The following is a 13,903-nucleotide window of genomic DNA, read 5'->3' on the forward strand; positions in this document are numbered from 1 at the left end:
GTGCCTTAAGAGCTTACATTTCCAAGTCATCTGCATTTTGCACACACTGCATTTATAATTTGAGGAAAAAAACCCCAAATGTACTTCAATTCCACCCCAATCCCAATCCAGAACTAGTAACAAAACTACAAACCCCACAAAATGGCAAGTGTTCACTTTGTAGTTTCACTGCATCTTTCAGTTCAAAAAGCATACTCAACCCCCAATCCCTTCCTCCAACTGCTGGGGCAGACCAACTTGGGCAACAAATGAGTAAAAACCTTCTGGACACATGTAAGTTATTAAATAATTTGTTTATTGTACTGCATTTACAAAGAAAACAGACAATGCACTCAGTAGAAAGAATAAAAACGTATTCGGGGTTTTATTTCTGACAGCAAAATCCTTTAGTGAGATCATGGCGATTTGACAGTATTATGATCAAGCTCAATAAAGGGACTTGGGGTAACTGGAAGATCAAGTCTTACAGCTGCCTCTTCTACATCTTGGAGTTCATCTGGCTCCTTTAGAGGAAAAGCCCTTATTTGGTGGGGAAACATTTTCAAAATAAAGTTATAGGTTCTCTCTCCTATTAAAATTTTCTATCAAGTCAATTGTTAAAATAGGGCCTTTTGTTTGTTGGTGTTTTTTGGTTATTTCACCTTAATATCATCACCAGAATTCCTGTAATCCCACAGTTGTGATTTTACAATGTAGAAGAGAATTCAGTTCTAGTCTATTGCTTTAGATATAAATACAGCTGAAAACCCAAAGTGGATTAGAATTGCTGAAGGATTTCCCTGCCGTTGTTCGATAAAATCTATTCTCTTTATTCTTGATAGGTGCATAGACAGCCTAGGCTTAACATTCTTTCTACAGAAACATGTCTGATTTCGGGAGTACCCAATCCAGGATCCGATGAATGGCTGGCCCGTTACTCAGGGTAACATGCTCATGAGTTAAATGGACTGCATAATGGCACCACTTTTCCTTTGTCATTGTTGGTGGCTAAGTGACAAACTAGATTCCAATCTCCCGTATAGAAAGGTGGCTGCCCAACAGTCTCACCGGTAGCTTGCCAGCAGAGCCTCAAGTTGCACCTCCTTGGCTTTCTGTAAATTAGAGTCCAGTAGCTGCTTCTGGAGAATGCTGTCATCCCCAAGGCTCACTTGGTCCATGCTGAACAAGCAGCTGTGACCCCAATCCTGCCCCTTTTTTGCTTTTCAATATTATGAGGAATATATAATGTCTACAGCAAGTCTAGGAGAGGCCCATTCTAAAATAAAATTCACGAAGCCTTTTCTCATTAAAAAAAAGTCTCAAGTACATCTCAATCATCTCAAAATTGCAGTTAAAAACTTACATTATACAAGGAAATAGCAGCAGAGAATGGCTAATCTTAAAAACAAACCAACCAAAACAAAATCAACCAAAAAAGTGCCATTCCACCCCTCCCCTTGGTTTTTTTAATGTGGGGTTTCATTAAAGACCCCAAATCTCTGAGAAAATGAGAAAGGCAAAGCCACAGAGGGAAATTGCTTCAAGGCCAGAATTTTGGGAAAGGTAAAATAAAAGCTGTAAATAAAAGCAGGGACTGTTTGGAAAAGAATCAGAACCCCAGGACATATTCTTAAATGGGAAAGCTCTGAAACCCAGATCTCTTTTCTAGAGTCATTCTGATTCTTTAGTTATGGGGCAAAAAACTCAAGTGCAATGAGTAAAGTGCCAGCCAGGGATTAAAAAAACAAAAAACAAAACAAAACAGCCCATCAAAATAATTGTGCTCTTAGGGTAACGGAAGACACATACGAAAGGACTGTTTACAGAACACCTGAGGTTCTCAAGAAATTACTAGTCAATGGTTCCATTTTTGTTTACATTAAAAATCAGACTGAAGATTCAAGGATCTTAAAGTTATTAAAGGAATTCGACAGTGCTTTGAACAGTGATAAAATGGTACCCCAAATTCGGTGTTTATACAGCTCATTAAAAAAGATAGTAGCTTAGAAGTTGCAGGAAAAAATGTGAACACAGAGAACAGAAACAATCCAGGAAGACGATGCAGCCTGGATACAGCAAGTTTAATGTCTCTGCTGTACAAAGAATTAACACCCTTTCCCCTCCTCATCCTTATGCTGGCAATAGGATATGCATTAGAAAATTTGACTCTTAGAGTCAGTGAATAAAAGGATGGGCTCATAGATCTTCATAGCTCTTTTTAAAAAGGATGCTTATAATTTAAAGGATGTCCTAGTGGAAAGGCAAGGGTACAGGGTGAGAGGCTGTTTCACATTTTAGTTCATTAGTCTTTGGCAGAGCCCAGCCAAGGCCAAATTCACCTAGGATGCCCAGTGGCTGTGGGGACTTCCACATGGTCAAGTAAGCAAACCCAAATGAACATGTTGGATTAAAAAAAAATCTAGAAACCCTGAAGGAAGAGCTTCACCCTGAAAAGGGAAGAGGAAAATGCTTGGAGGGGGGATGGTTAGAGGGTCAGTGTGCGATCTCTGCTGCGGTGCTGGGCAGGGGCTTAGGAGTTGAGCCAAGGGTGCCTAAGACACTCGGCGGCAGTGGCTCTCTTCTCAGGGATCAGCTCCAACATGGGCAGTAAGAAATCTGTGAAGCCAGCTGCCTCTTCCTGAGACCACTCATACTTCTCCACTAGAACCTCAAAAAGGCCCCAAGGTTTCAGCTTCGTGATATGTTTCAGGTCACCTGCAGTGAAGACAGTATAAAAAAAAAAATTTGACTAACACTGACAAGTGACAAGATCCTATTGTGGAAATCCAGGAACTAATCCAGGTAGTCTATAGGGAATCAAATTTTGTAAATCAGAGTCTAATCCTCCATTCACAAAGCACTTCTTTTCTGCTGTATTCCTCAGAAAGAAGTACCCTCTATTTTTCATAAGGCTCTAAAAATTTAAGGTAATTTGTTGTCTCCCCATTCCAGGATTTTTTTTGTCCTAGTCAAACTGAGAATGCCAGTCAGGAACTAGGTATTCTATAAAATACGATTAAATGCCTGACTCAACATGGTCTCATATGATGTGCAGAGGCAGTCTAGCACCACATATTGAGAATAATTTGCTTGTACTGTTTTCTCCCCCCTCAATAGTCTAGTAAATGTTGCTTCAAAATGAGGCACTAATTTAAAAATAAAGAACTAATATGTCAAACATGTATAAAAGCAACAGAACTAAAAGAACAAACCCTATACAGTTTTCAAACATGGCAGTATCAAACTCTACTATTCTGAAGTAGTAACCTAATTGCTTCTTTAAAGGGACAATTTTTAAAATATGGCCTATTATGAATGGCTTATTAAGGCAAATGATGCTTAAATTTTTTTTTCGTATATGACACTTATCTGAAGTCTCTCCAGTGGGCTTTGAGTGCCTATTAAATTAGCTACTTGGTAAACATGCGTGCCTTAACATGACTTTGCACTCAAGGAGGAACTCTTATGAAGCACTTCACCATTTTCTTGCTCTAAAAAAGGTTTAAGCGCAATGGTTCTGAGGATGCTCCTGTTAAGAACTGAGAAAATTAATTTTTCTTCACACTTGTGTAGAGGTTGTGAGGAAAAGTGGAACCATGGCACAATGTGGAAAAAAAGGCCAGTTTTCTAGGTCCTTCGCAGTCATGTTTTCACATTTCAGTTTTATTTGGAATGCATAAGAAATACATTACTCCAATCAAATGGTTGAAGTGGGAGTTTTATCTTTGCTCCTTTCATTAGTAAATAATAACATAAAGTTATAAAACTGAAAAGTGTGAAGTTACTTTGTATGACTAGTATGTTTTGAGTGATTGATGACTATTAGGTGTCACTGGGATACAAAGATGAGTGAGAAGTAGTCCTTGTCCATAAGAAGCTTAAATTAAACTACTTGCCCTTTGGTAGAGGCAGTTCTTAGACCTAATGCTATTTGCAAAAATTTGCCCAATTTTCAGAAGTGCTATAGTTGAAGTAATCAACCATGTGTCAGACACTATACACATATTAACTAATTTAATACGAAATATAACTTCTTATCATCCCCATTTAGAAATGAACAAATTGAGGCACAGTGAGCTTGTGTCAAAGGTTACACAGCTAGTGAGGCAGGCAGGATTTGACAGTCTGGGCTCCAGTCTCTGCTCCTGACCACACTCTTTGACCTCTCTGCTAAGTCACATTTCAACATTCAAGGTAGGTATCCTGGAGGATGTTGGGAACATGTACTTACCTCTTTATTTTTCAACACTTTTGCATCCTTAATGTCTGGGAACAAACACATTTATTTTACCTTTTTTGGTGAAAAATTCCTTGGAATATTTTCCTGCCACAATGAGCTTGCGAGGCACCTTCCCCAGAAGTTCTATGATCAATGCAATGTGATCTGTGTGTTTCAAACATTTCAAGAGGAGGGAAAAAAAGACATACATAACAGGAGTAACAAACGCAGCGTTAGACAATCGTAGAAAGAGCAGCATGCACATCTCTTTGTAAAGCATCTCAGGCTTGCTTTCTGTCCTAAATGGGAAAAGGAGGACTCTATCTGACTAATGGAGAATCCACAAAATCATAAAAAATCAGGTGTCCACTCCAGAGGGGCTTCAGTGATAACTAAAAATAATCTTGGTGTGAATGCTCTGCTTCCTGAAGTTGTATCTCTGGAGCCTAGCTGAAAACTCATGTTAACAATATTACCTCTGCGATTGAAAAAGTCCTGTGAATATTTCCCACTGAGGGCAAAGTGTCTTGGAATTCTGCCTATCAGCTATATGATGTGCACAATGTGGTCTAAAATAGAAGGGTAAGAACAGGATCAAGGACAAGCTGTAAAAGAGGTTTTTCTATGAATAGCTTTTTCAAGGACTAGCTGTTTAAAAGTAACTACAAATAAAACCAGGATACTCAAGGGAAGACTGGGAAGGCCAAGCGTTATTTCAGGTGGTTGGTCACCTGATGGTAGCTGGCAAGTTCCATTTTGGATTATGGAGGCTTATTTACACCTTTACTTCTTCTTTTTTTTTTTTTTTCTGAGACAGAGTCTCACTCTGTTGCCCTGGCTAGAGTGAATGCCGTGGCATTAGCCTAGCTCACAGCAACCTCAAACTCCTGGGCTCAAGCAATCCTACTGCCTCAGCCTCCTGAGTAGCTGGGACCACAGGCATGCGCCACCATGCCCAGCTAATTTTTTCTATATATTTTTAGTTGTCCAGATAATTTCTTTCTATTTTTAGTAGAGACGGGGTCTCGCTCTTGCTCAGGCTTGTCGCAAACTCCTGAGCTCAAACAATCCGCCTGCCTAGGCCTCCCAGACAGCTAGGATTACAGGCGTGAGCCACCGTGCCCGGCCAACTTCTATTTTGTCTATATATCTGGGTTTAGATGTGTTCTCTGGGTAAGGCAAAAAACATCCCAATATACTGTAGTCACTCTAGAACTGTTATTTATTTATAATACTGTTCTGGGCTTCAAGCAATAAAAGTATCCTCTTACATAAGAATGTTCATGACAAAGCATTCACAAATGACTGAGTTTTTATAATCACTCTGTAAAACAGGCCAAAGATTAATAACCCTTTTTAAAGATGAGAAAATGGAACCTTAGAATAAATGGCCTACTTGAAGCTTTAGGGCTAATATAAGCTAGAACTCAAATGTAAACCAACACCTTATCATATCTTGTCTGGAGCTTTTTTCCTAAAATCACTTTTTAAAAAGTAAAAATTAACACAAACATTTAAAAGTATAGCTACTTAACTATCTGTAAGCCACCAAAATGTGCGAGTCATATAATGACTTATAACTGTCACAGCATGGATGTGGACTGTGAGCACTGCCAGGGAAGTGAGTCTCTTAGTCAGGAGGGAAGCCCGGGCCAGCCAGTACCCACACCTCCAGGCAGCTCTTCTGCCTTTTTCACTCTGCTGGTGATTCTATCAACTAAGAAAATGAAGAGGTTTTTCAAAAATAATGGCTTCTAACCATTAAAAAAGCTTTATTAAAAAAAAAAACTTTAATAATGTAGTTAGAGAATCATTAAGGTTAAAAGGAGTCATTTAAATATTTCCAATTACGTATCTCACAGGGGAAATAACGTGCTAGAGACATCCATATTATCTGGGAATTTGTGAATCTCCCAGCTTGTATCTCTTTGTCATGTAAAGGAGCCAGTGATGTAATTTTAATAGGACTTTACATTCGTGACTTCACTACAACCTTTCAGCAGTTTTGACTAAATTTATGGTTTGGTAACAAGTACCTGGATGCCAAGAAATTTCTGCCAATTTTAGGCAGGACCTGCAAATAAATGTCTTCATATAAATAAATTACCATTAACAACAACCAAAATGAGAATACCAAGGAATAATGAATGAGACTATAGCTTCTCTAACTATAAATTTCCAAGTATAATATTGGTTCTTTTAATATTTTTCTTATATCATGGAATACCCCTGAAATCGTTATTTTACATTTAATTGTAGCAACCTAACTCTGGCTTATCAATTAATTACAGGATCGATATACTTCATAAGCAAAATTATTATTATTCCAGTAGTTAGGGCTATGGCATGTCAACAATAGAGGACACTCTACTCAGGCTCCACTACTACTATGACTTGTAACAAACCACGCGTACATTTGTCAGGAGGTAAGGGTTTGCTTATTCCTGCTCCTACAGGCCAAACGGCAGTACAGTAGAACAGGGAGGTTGAGGTTTGCTCTAAGGACTACTAGTATTGACTGGTATAGGAAGGATTAAATTAGGATTTAAATCTCTAGAGAAGACAGTTCTCCCACGTCCCCTTATTTGAGACTTTTCATATATATTTCAATTTTCAGGTTTGGTAGCATAAGGTCCTATTCAATACAAATCTAGCCACTAAATGTGTTCTGTACCATACACTAATATTTATGGAGAATCTAGGAAAGTATAGAGAAAAAAATTAATTGCCTTCCAAACAAATATAGTAGGGCATTTCTAAAACACTGTAAGCCTATAACCTCAAAAACTCAGAAAGACAGCAAGCAGAGAATAGGGAAAACCAAGTACGTACATGGGAAGTAATTATAATATCTTCTAACATGGGGCTTATATATATATACGAAACATGTCTAAACTATACCTATCAAAATAGGCAATTACAGGAATTAGCTAGCATACCATTTTCCAAACAGTATTTGTGAGGAATATTAGCACACCCTACTAACATTACCTATTAATACCCCATGGGACCACATTTTTGAGAGAAAACACTCTTCATTCCACAAAGCACAAAACCTGATTTTCCAAAGACTCAAGGAAAGCAAGGAAAGAAAAGAACATATTCTCCACATTGGGAAGGTACGCTGCTAGTGATCTTTCAAAATAATCCTCATTAATCCTACAAACAAAACAAAAGCTGCCTCAACTGTACAGAAACGGTAAAACATTTTTTTCATTCAAATTATTAACTCATCTAGTTACGTGGATGCCACCGTGACAGAAAAACCACACACATACGGCTGTCTGTTCCCACAGCCACTCAGATGCGGTAACTGACACCTCGGGCTTTCCCACTGACTGCCACAAAATGTACATCTATTGTACTTTGTTTTAAAATGAATTCTAAATGTCAGTATCATTTAAAAAGGAAAATATTATAGCTTTAATTTTCAGAAAAAGGAAAAAGAATGCTAAATGTTGCAAAATTTATATAAATAAGATATAGTCTCTGCATTCAAGCAGTGTTTGCATATTAAAATTATTGACTTCCAAATGAAGTTGAAAGCATAACTAAGCAATAAGTTGATAAGCAAGTAAATTCAAACTGGATAAAGAATGAATCATTGATACATACAGAAAGGAACTGATGTTGAAGAAAAAACTGCCTGGCAGATGGAAGTTTTAGTTTAACCAACTGTGGCCTTTTCTTTAATACCATCATAGAGCTCTTTAATATCTTTCATAAACTATCTAGTATATCTAAATGCCTAGTACAAAATACCTTTTATATTTCTATCTTTTTTGGGATTTATATATACTTTGCACACCAGTAAGACTAAGGCTCTTCAGTACTAACAAATGAAGTCAGCAGCCACATGTGGGATGTTAACTACCACACACAAACATCCTTGGTGGTCAAGGGGACTTACCTTCATCTCGAGTGTATTCTTCCCCTGAATGAGGTTCAAACAAATAGTCACCTGTGGCCAGTTCAAAGGCCTAAGCAAAAGAGAACAGCATATGAAAGCATCAAAGAAAAGGACTTTGGAAAGCTTTTAACTAAATATTAAGTAATTTTTTTCCCTTAGAAAAACCTGCAGACCATTTTTTTAAATGTCTAAGATTATTCCTAAAGAGCGTTCCTTCCACATCTGTATCTTAATAAAACGGAGAAAACAGCAAAAACTCAGTTAATACCAACATATAGGTTATTCCATGCCAAAAAAAAAAAAAACCAAAAAAAACCCAGCCTAAAACCTAGCAATTTAGCCCTCTTGAGTTTCTCTTTTTGGTCAGAAAGGGGCACACCTGGATATTAAGGTGATTCTAAGTTGTTATTCATGGAAATAACAAGTCTTTCTTATATTACAATTTAACATGGCTAGAAACTGAGATTCTGTACCCAAAATCAAAACCAAAAAAATCAGGTATCCACCTATAACTCTTTAGTGTTTGACAAAAAGTACACTCTTAACTCTTACATGGAAAGTACACTCTAAACTGTCCTAGATGGAGAAGTCCCAATTCCTAAGTCTCTAGGAAATAAAAAAAGATTAAGTGTAAACGGAATCAGGAATCACTCTATTCTATACGACCGGGAGCTCAGCAGCCCCCAACCAGGAAAAGAAAAGCACATGTCTCCTATAAGAGAAAACCTCTTGCAAACAGTCAGTGTTTGTGAGGGTCTTAAGAGATGATTTCCTTTGGAATTAATACCAACCAGTATGGAAGGACAGTATCCGGGTAATGGGGCTACATAAATATCTCATTGATTACAGATAGATTTCTCAAAACTGATATGACAGCAGTTTTTAACAATGACCTTATTGATATGAAAGTACACTTAATAAGCTAGTCATAGGTCATTTTGATTGAATCAATAGTACTAAGTAGTCCAGAAAATCTCAAGAACTATAGGGTGAAGGATTTATAGTCAGGGCATATTCTCAATTTAGACCTAAGTTTAGGTCTCGGTGGCTCACCACTGTCAGTTTTTGTAGTTTCATGACAGAATAGCCTTTCTCAAAACTGTATTACCTGGCTGTACTACCACCCAGAGTGAAGCTATAAAACCAGAAGTTTCAGGGTAGTTCTAGGAATCAAATACTTGTACAATGTCAGGGATGCTAGGCATAGCTTGTTTTACGTTCCATAACTTCATTATGAAACTGAACCACACTGATAGAGCAAATACTTATTCTACTCTGAACTATCCTGAGGTTTATAGTCCCAGAGCAGCACAGAAAGAAATTATGATTTTTATTCATCAAAACTTATTAATCTTTTCTGAAACCAATACTTATAAAAAAATGTCAAGGTCTCATATATGGAGTTCAGTAAAGATACTGAAATTAAAGCTTAAAAAACTACAGAGCCAGGCACAGTGATGTGTGCCTGTAGTCCCAACTACTTGGGAAGCTGAGGCAAGAGGATTTCTTGAGGCTAGGCGTTTCAGGCTCTGGTGCACCATAATGGTGCCAGTGAATAGCTGCTGTACTCTAGCCCAGGCAACATAGCAAGACTCTGTCTCTTTAAAAAAAGTATATAGATATTATACAATTCAGAGTGACTGCTAAATTTCTAAAATTTTTCAGGCAGGTACTTACATCTCTTAGAGAACTTGATATTTCCTAGTGGTTAAAATTTTACAAGTAATAGAAAAAAATACCGAAAATGATCAGGAGCTCTAGATTAGAAAACACCTCGTTGGAACACCCTCCTTTTACAGATGAGAAAACCGTAGCCAAAATGAAAGGCAAAGACCAGCCTAGAATCTAGGGCTCCCAATTCCCACTTCTGTGCTTGTCTCACACTGACTATAGAGCGTGTTTAAATCAGTGATAGACACATGCAAAACCAATTATAAAATCCCAGTGCACTAAAACATCAAGACAATGGAATATTCTTCAGAGCTAAAAAGAAATGTGCTGTTAAGCCATGAAAAGACATGGAAGAACCTTAAACGCCTGTTACTAAGTTAAAGATGCCAATCTTACAAAGGCTACATACTGTATGATTCCAACTATATGACATCATGGAGACAGTAAAAAGATCAGTGGTTGCCAGGGACTAGGGGAAGGGAGAGAGGAACAGGCAGAGCGAAGAGGAGTTTTAGGGCAGTGAAACTACTCTCTATGATACTGTAATAGCACTTGTCATTACACATTTGTCAAACCCATAAAAGGTACAACACCAAGAATTAGCCTAAACATAAACTACGGACTTTGGGTGCTGATGTGTCAATATAGGCTCATTGTTACAAACAAATGTACCACTCTGGAGCAGTATATTGATAGTGGGGAAGGCTCGGTGTGTTGCGGGGGCGGGGGTGGGAGGGCGCGGTACATAGGAACTCCATGTACTTTTTGTTCAATTTTGCTGTGAACCTAAAACCACTTTAAAAACAAAGTCTATTAAAAAAAAATCCAGTGTACCATCCTTTGTCAACTTTCTCAAGATTATCACCTTTGAGAAAAACCGCTCCAGAAGATGGCATGAAATGCATGGAAAAATTTAAAAAATGACAACTTAAACAGACTAATATATTCAGATCCAGAAATAACTTGTAAAAGCTAGGTAGCAGAAAGGAATACTAACATAGCTTAAAAGGCAACCTAGCATTTCATGGCAATATGGATGTGCGGTCAAAGTGTCATGCAATGATTACCCAACAGAAAATGAGGACTTTTTGGTAAGAGCTGTTTCTCTAAGATAACATGTCCTTCATCTGCACCAATGGGCTGGCCACTTTGCTGTCTTACATAGTGAGAAAGACAAGTCAGGGGCGGAGTCCTCTTGCTTCCTCCCCTGCAGAGACCTGAAGCTGCAGATGTGCTCAATGTACTAACTTAAGGGCCCTTATCTTGACCTCAGGTTTGACAACATTAGGAAGGGCTGAAGTGCTGAGAGTGTTATTCTGGAGAAAAGGTATTAAAATTGACAATTCAAATTTCCTATCTTCAACAATTTCTACCAGAGGGAAGCAAAATTCCAGAGTAGAGCTAGATGCTGGAACAATTAAGTCTGTTTAAAAGAAAGGAAAAGGTTGCCAGGGACTGGAAGAAAAGGGAAGGGAGGATTTGTTCAATGAGCATAGATTTTAAGTTTTGGAAGATAAAAATGGTCTAAAGATATATTGTACAAAAACGCAAATATAGTTAACAGTACTAAACTGTACACTTAAAAATATTCGATTCTCAACAAGCTGTGGAAAACACCTTTGGCAATTTGATAGCCACTTGCTCTCCAGGCTTCTTTGCTGCTGGCATAAACAAGTTACCGTTAAGACGGCAAAACTGTGTTAATAGTTTAGGTGCGTACTTTGATTAATTGGACTACTTCTTGTTTGAAATATAAATAAACTACACTTTTGATTCAAAATAGGACATTTCATATTTAATGACCTAATAAAATCTGGCTGGACATGGTGGCTCATGCCTGTAACTCCAGCCCCTTTGGGAGGCAGGAGGATTGCTTGAGGCCAAGAGTTCATGACCAGCCTGGACAACATAGCAAGATCTTGTCTCCACAAAAAATTAAAACATTAGCCAGGTGTGGTGGCATGCGTCTGTATTGCTAGCCACTCAGGAGGCTGAGGTGGGAAGATCACTTGAGTCCAGGACTTTGAGGTTACAGTGAGCTCCGACTGTGCCACTGTACCCCAGCCTGGGTGTCTCTAAAACAAACAAAAAAATCAACAATCTTTAGCCAGACTAAAGGAAGACTCAAATAAAATCAGAAATCAAAGAGGAGACACTGCAACTGATACCACAGAAATATAAAGGATCATGAGACTACTATGAATAATTATATGCCAACAAATTGGATAACCTAGAAGGAATGGAAAAATTCCTAGACAATATAACCTGCCAAGGCTGAATCACAAAGAAATAGAAAAACCTGAACAGACCAATAAAAAGTAAGGAGATTAAATCAGTAATAAAAAGTTTTCCATCAAAGAAAAGCCCAGAACCTGGGGTGGAGCTTCACTACTGAATTCTACCAAACATCTAAAGAAGAACTAATACCAGTCCTTCTCAAATTCTTCAAAAAAAAAAAAAAGAGAATACTTCTAAATTCTTTTTATGAGGCCAGGATTACCCTGATACCAAAGCCAGACAAGGACACTACAAGGAAAGAAAATTGTATCCTTGATAAACATAGATGCAAAAATCCTCAACAAAATACTAGCAAACCAAATTTGACAACACATTAGCAGGATCATCCACATGACCAAGTGGGATTTATCCCTGGGATGTAAGGATGGTTCAGTATAGGCAAATCAATACATGACATATCACATTAAGAGAATGAAGGACAAAAACCATTGATCATCTCATTAGATGCAGAAAATCCATGTAACAAAATTCAATATCCTTCTATGATAAAAACTCCTACCAAATTTGGCACAGAAGTAATGTACCTCAACACAATAAAGGCCACATACCACAAGACCATGGCTAACATTATACTCAATGGTGAAAAACTGAAAGCTTTCCCTCTAACATCTGGAAAAAGACAAGGACGCCCACTCTCTCCACTTTTATTCAACATCATATTAAAAGTCCTTGCCAGAGCGATTAGGCAAGAGAAAGAAATAAAAGGTATCCAAATAGGAAAGGAAGAAGTGAAACTGTCACTGTTTGCTGATAACATAATATCATATATAGAAAACCCTAAAGACTCCACCAAAAAACCATCTGAATAAACAAATACAGTAAAGTTGCAGGATTAAAAAAAAAACAACACACAAAAATCAGTCTCATTTTAATACACTAACAAGAAACTATCCAAAAAAGTCAAGAGAACAATCCCATTGACAATAGTCACAAAAAATAAAATACTTAAGACACAAAACTATAAAGCACTGATGAAAGAAACTGAAGACGACACAAATAAATGAAAAGATAGCCTGTGTTCATGGATTGGAAGATTTGACACTGTTAAAATGTCCATACTGTCCAAAAAGGTCTACAGATTCAATGCAATCAATATCAACATTCCAACGTCATTTTTCATAGAAATAGAAAAAACAACCCTAAGATTCATATGGAACCACAAAAACCAAAAAAACAATCCCCTCCCCCACAAAAAAACCCCAAATAGCAAAGGCAATCATGAGCAAAAGAACAAAGCTGAAGGCATGAGCATCAAACACCTAATTTCAAACTATACTGTAGAAAGCTACAGTAATTTAAACAGCATGGTACCGGCAAAAAAATAAGACACATCAACCAATAAAACAAAATAGCCCAGAAATGAAGCCACACATGTACGGTCAATTGATTTTTGACAAAAGTGGCCAAGATTACACAATGGGAAAAGGATAGTGTTTTCAACAGATGGTGTTGGATATCCACATGCAGAAGAAAGAAATTGGACCCTCATCTTACCCCATATACTAAAACCGACTCAAAATGGATTAGACTTAAATAAATATAAGATCTGAAACTGAAAAACTAGTAGAAGAAAACATAGGGGGAAAATCACAAGATACTGGTAGGGGCAATGAATTTTTGGGTTTGACATCAAAAGTGCAGGCAAATAAAGCAAATTTAGACAAATGGGATTACATCAAACCAAAAAGCTCTGCACAGCAAAAGAAACAATAGTGTGAAGAGATAACTTATGGATTGGGAGAAAATATTTGCATGCTATACATCCAATAGGGGTTGATATCTGAAATATATAAGGAACTCAAAGAACTCAATAACAAGAAAAAAAA

General features: G+C 37.5%; 1 protein-coding gene across 1 annotated transcript in view; it reads right to left on the reverse strand.

Moving 5' to 3' along the window:
• Positions 1 to 277: 277 nt before the first annotated feature.
• SRPK1 (SRSF protein kinase 1) overlaps positions 278 to 13,903 on the reverse strand; it is a 97,879-nt gene continuing 84,253 nt past the window's right edge. Inside the window, 3 exon segments of the mRNA XM_012646634.1 lie at positions 278 to 2,694; positions 4,271 to 4,363; positions 8,109 to 8,178. Of these exon segments, the coding sequence (XP_012502088.1) occupies positions 2,510 to 2,694; positions 4,271 to 4,363; positions 8,109 to 8,178 (348 nt within the window). The 3' untranslated portion in view covers positions 278 to 2,509.

This window comes from Propithecus coquereli, unplaced genomic scaffold (genome assembly GCF_000956105.1).
Source record: "Propithecus coquereli isolate 6110/MARCELLA unplaced genomic scaffold, Pcoq_1.0 Scaffold248, whole genome shotgun sequence".
Taxonomy (NCBI): domain Eukaryota; kingdom Metazoa; phylum Chordata; class Mammalia; order Primates; family Indriidae; genus Propithecus; species Propithecus coquereli.